The sequence below is a fragment of the Microcebus murinus genome, chromosome X (assembly GCF_040939455.1).
Source record: "Microcebus murinus isolate Inina chromosome X, M.murinus_Inina_mat1.0, whole genome shotgun sequence".
NCBI lineage: Eukaryota > Metazoa > Chordata > Mammalia > Primates > Cheirogaleidae > Microcebus > Microcebus murinus.
This window is the reverse complement of record NC_134136.1, coordinates 5,988,571-5,993,177: the sequence shown is the minus strand read 5'-3', so window position 1 is coordinate 5,993,177 and position 4,607 is coordinate 5,988,571. Positions and strand designations below refer to the sequence as shown.

Here is a 4,607-nt window from a genome sequence, read left to right as displayed (position 1 = left end):
GAATCCAGGGTTGAGAACTGGTAAACTAAAGATCAGCCCTAGAGACCCTCTACTTTCCCCTAAATCTGTCCCCTAGAAACCATGCCTGAGGATGGCTTTTTCAATCCATGCGAACAACCCTGGCTGCAGAGGATTTAGGAGTGAGGGGTGCTTTGTCTGTCTTACTTCCGTGGATCTTCCTGGCTTCTTGGTCAGCTCCATTCATCTGAACTGTCTCTTACACTCTGACTATGAGAAATTAGGGAAGTATTTTTCTGTCTTCACCCTAAAATTTCCACTGTGAAACTTGTCTTTATTGCCTGACCCATTCCTAGAGATGGTGTGTGTCAAAGGGACAGGGACGACATGTTTTTTTCTTTTTTCTTTTTTTTGAGGTTCCAAAAAGTTACAGCATCTTAATTCCTTATAGAAAAGGGGAAGGAGCCAGGGGGGAGGTAAGTCCCTGGGGTGGGAGGAGGTTCGCCCAGCCTGGTGGAACATCCCCCCCTTAAATAGCTGCCCCAAATGGGGCAAGCCTGGGGCTATAGCATTTAAAAACTCCCACACCCCATTTTATCAAAACCAAAGAGAAAAAAAAATTTCCCTTTCCCCCCAAAACCCAAATATATATATATATTTTCTTTAAAAAACAAAAATTCAAAGGCATTAAGCTTTAAAGTGAATCTAGAACAAGGGAATGTGAAATTCCCTCCTTCCTTCCCCCTCACTGCGGGGTTAACTGGTACATCCCCAGCAGAGGAACCAGCCCCAAGGGGATGGTAGAGGGGAAGGACCAAAGAGAAGAAAGGGTGGGGGCCTTCCCAGCCAATCAGCAGCCAGTATGGGTGTGGGCGGGGTGCCAGGGAAGCCACACCCCCTTGGACTTTTCCAAGTGGGATGGGGAATGGGGGAGATGCATTCCTGTGCAGTCTTCAGCCAATTCCAAGTCAAGTCGAGGCAGGGAAAGCAGGGTGAGAGGTGGGGTGTGCGGAAGGGAGAAATGGGTCTTCTGGGTCCCTGTGGTCAGGGAGAACCCCGCTTCCTCAGCTCCTGGACAAAGGCTTCAATTATTTCCTCTTTCACTTTCTGCAATTCCTTCCTCACCTCTTCCAGAAGCTCCTGTTTCACCCTCTCCAGGTCTGACTCATCACTGGAGCTAGGTGTACAGGGGTGGGCCTCGGAAGTCAGCGCCGAAGACGACTTCATCCTCGGCAAGGTTGTGCTGTTCTTCTCCCAGGGTCTCCGCACAGATTCACTCTGGGCTGGGACTCTGGCCTCTGGCTCCTCCTGATTGGCAGAGTCATCCTTGGGGGGTTTCTCCCCAACCTGCGTGGCTTTCCTTCTGCGGGCCAGCATGGCGTTCATCTCTTCCATGAGCCCCCCGCCTGTGCTGCGGCTGCTCTCAGCTTTGGGGGCCACGGGCCCCCCTAAGGCCTCCTCCTGCTTGCTGACTTTCCTGAGTTTGGCTCCAGCAATGGCTGCGGCCAGGCCTGAGGCCCCGGCCCCCCCACCACTGGGGCCCTGTGCTGCCGGGAGAGGGGGTGCAGGGGGTGGGCCTCCCCCTGCTCCATGCCCTGCAGCAGACACCCCGGAGGGGGGCAGACCCGGAGGGGGGGGGGACCCGGAGGAGGAGGAGGTCCTGGTGGTGGGGGTGGGCCCCCAGCTGGGGGAGCAGGTGGGCCTCCTGCATTGGAGACCCTGCGCTCCAGTTCCGGGCTGGCCAGACTGCTGCCTTCTGTGCTGTTCCACCTCCGGGGAGGGGCCGTTCTGCACAGACCAGGTGGGAGGTGCTGCGGGCGGAGGAGGCCCACCTCCTTCCAACGCCTCTAGGGCACTGGCCATGCCGGCGGCAAACTGTGCTGCGTCCTCCTTGCTGCCGAAGTTGAGGCCCCAGACCTGGCGGGCGTCGCGCCACTGGTGGAAGGTCGGGGTGGCTTGATGATACTTGACACCCCGGACGATGGCACAGTTGATGACCACCTGCTGGTCAGGCTGCATCTTCCGGCCCACGACCCGGAAGGAATTGGCTGTGGGGTTGTGGTAGATCTGGACACGGCTGAAAGCCTGGGGACCGGTGCCGGCGGGCAGCCATCGCTTGTTGCCGTCATCGTAAAGCATCACAGTGGCCCGGCTAGAACAGACGGCCGTCTCACTCATGGCTGCTCGGCGGCGGGCGGCGCGCCCGCGGGCTGGGTGCTCCCGGGGCGCCCCTGGCTCGAGGTTCAGGGGTTCGGGGCTGGCTCCAGGCTCTGCTCAGTCTCCCCCAGGGTCCCGCCCCATAGAGTCCGGCTTCCTGGAGGGGAACGAGAACCCGGCCGGGACAGGTCCCGCGGCGCCTCCTCCCGCTGGTGCTTGGAGGGGGGGACCCCTGCGGCAGAAAGGGGGTGCGGCGTCCCCGACCCGGCGCGCCCCCTCGGCCGGCGGCGGCTACAATGTTACTCTTACTACTCTACTTCTCTTCGCTACATTTCGTTCCAAAATTCCACTCCCCCTCTTTTTTATTTTGAGACAGAGTCTCACTCTGTTGCCCTGGCTAGAGTGCTGTGGCGTCAGCCTAGCTCACGGTAACCTCAAACTCCTGGGCTCAAGCGATCCTCCTGCCTCAGCCTCCCGAGTAGCTGGGACTACAGGCATGCGCCACCATGCCCGGCTAATTTTTCTATATTATTTTAGTTGGCCAATTAATTTCTTTCTATTTCCATTTTTAGTTGAGACAGGGTCTTGCTCTTGCTCAGGCTGCTCTCGAACTCCTGACCTTGAGGGATCCTCCCGCTGCCTTGGCCTCCCAGAGTGCTAGAATTACAGGTGTGAGCCACTGCGCCCAGCCAACATGTTTTTTCTTATATGGAGCAAGCTATGTCCTAGGCATAGAAGGAATGTGACTTTCTGTTCTTCTTTTTTTATAAATGAGCTTCAAGTCAGTGACTTAAAAAAAAATTATTTTTATTATTTTTTAAGTGAGTGTGGTTGTCTGGATCCCCTCGCAGCCATTATCCTCAGGCTGCCTACCTGCTCAATGAAAGAGAGAACCATTTTCTAGCAGCCTTGGCAACCATTCACCAGGGGACGGCCTGGCCTCATCGAATCCGTGTACTTGCTGCATGACCTCTCGTAAGGCAATTAACCTCTGCGATCCTTGGTTCCTGCAACTGTAGAGGAGAATATCGTGCTTGTTGAGGGAAGGTGCCTGGCATAAAGTACTTAGGTGTTCACAAAGCATTAGTCCCATGGAAAGGGATGGCGGCAGGAGCGGTTCTGGAAGCAGTGGAGCTGGGCTGTGAGACGAGCTCTCTGTTCTGGGCCTTGCCATGCATGCCCTCAGTGTCCCCTGGTGTCACGTATCTGCCCCTACCCTCCACACCTTCAGAGGCCCAGGCTGGCCAAGGTCCCTCCTGCTGTGTCGTCTTCGCCCTGCCCTTTTGGGCTAATTTGAACAGAGCATCCCGCGAGGGCCCCTAGGCTCTTCAAGCTGAGAGCAGATGGTTGGGAAACCAATTCTCTGGGACATACAGTTCCTGACTCAGACCTGGGCAGGGGGCCAAGGCCTTCGAAGGGCTGTAGAAAAACTTAACCTTCATCCCAAGTACCCCCGTTGCCCCCAAGAGCTTGTTGTTTTTGTTTCGTTTTGTTTTGGTTCTTTTTTTTGAGACAGAGTCTCACTTTGTTGCCCAGGCTAGAGTGAGTGCCGTGGCGTCAGCCTAGCTCACAGCAACCTCAAACTCCTGGGCTCAAGCGATCCTCCTGCCTCAGCCTCCCGAGTAGCTGGGACTACAGGCATGCACCACCATGCCCGGCTAATTTTTTCTATATATATTAGTTGGCCAATTAATTTCTTTCTATTTATAGTAGAGACGGGGTCTCGCTCTTGCTCAGGCTGGTTTTGAACTCCTGACCTTGAGCAATCCGCCCGCCTCGGCCTCCCAGAGTGCTAGGATTACAGACGTGACCCACGGTGCCCAGCCGAGCTTGTCGTTTCTAATGTCTGTCTTTTTTGGTGCCAAAGAGGAAGGGAAAGGGACCACAAACATTAAGAACAGGTGCTGCTTGGACTCCCTTCTTGGGCTGGCACCAGGGAGGAGCCTTGACGCTAGCTTTTGGGAGAGGCACGCATGCTGTAGGGAGAGTTTTTCTGCTGCTGCAGCAGAAGGGTGACGAAGCTAAGGAAGAGCTCATGGAGAGCTCCTAGAAATGTCCTTGACCTGGGGAACAGGTAGGTACAGGGCATCTGAAGAGTCCACCAACACTAGGCACTGGCTGGAGCCCGCCATCTCACAACCAAGCATGGGTGGCTTTGTCCCAGCACAAGATTTAGGAAGGGAATGGAAGAGGGATGCCCAGATCTGGGGTGTAACTCAGATTCCTCTGAGCTACTACCAGGTCTGTCTTGAGGCTGGTATAAGAGGGAGCCAGGGGCAATATCAGTAAGAGGCATGGCTGGGATGGGCATGCTTGGCCCTCCCCACTTCCCCGATTCCTGGTCCCCATTATGGCTTTGGGAGTATCAATCCCACCCAAGGCCTCATTCTAGTTTCCTAACATGGTTGCTCCCCTTTAGGATTAATAAATTGAGAAGTCATCCATCCATCCATCCATCCATCCATCCATCCATCCATCCATCCAATATTTAC

The 4,607-nt window shown here is 55.2% G+C and overlaps 1 protein-coding gene across 1 annotated transcript; it reads right to left on the bottom strand.

Moving 5' to 3' along the window:
- Window positions 1-615: 615 nt before the first annotated feature.
- LOC142865783 (vasodilator-stimulated phosphoprotein-like) lies at window positions 616-2,453 on the bottom strand. Its single transcript, XM_075999081.1, is given in 3 exon segments — window positions 616-1,598; window positions 1,601-1,698; window positions 1,700-2,453. Coding segments are annotated over 3 exon segments (1,131 nt in total). The 5' UTR covers window positions 2,137-2,453; the 3' UTR covers window positions 616-1,002.
- Between the last annotated feature and the right edge of the window lie 2,154 nt (window positions 2,454-4,607).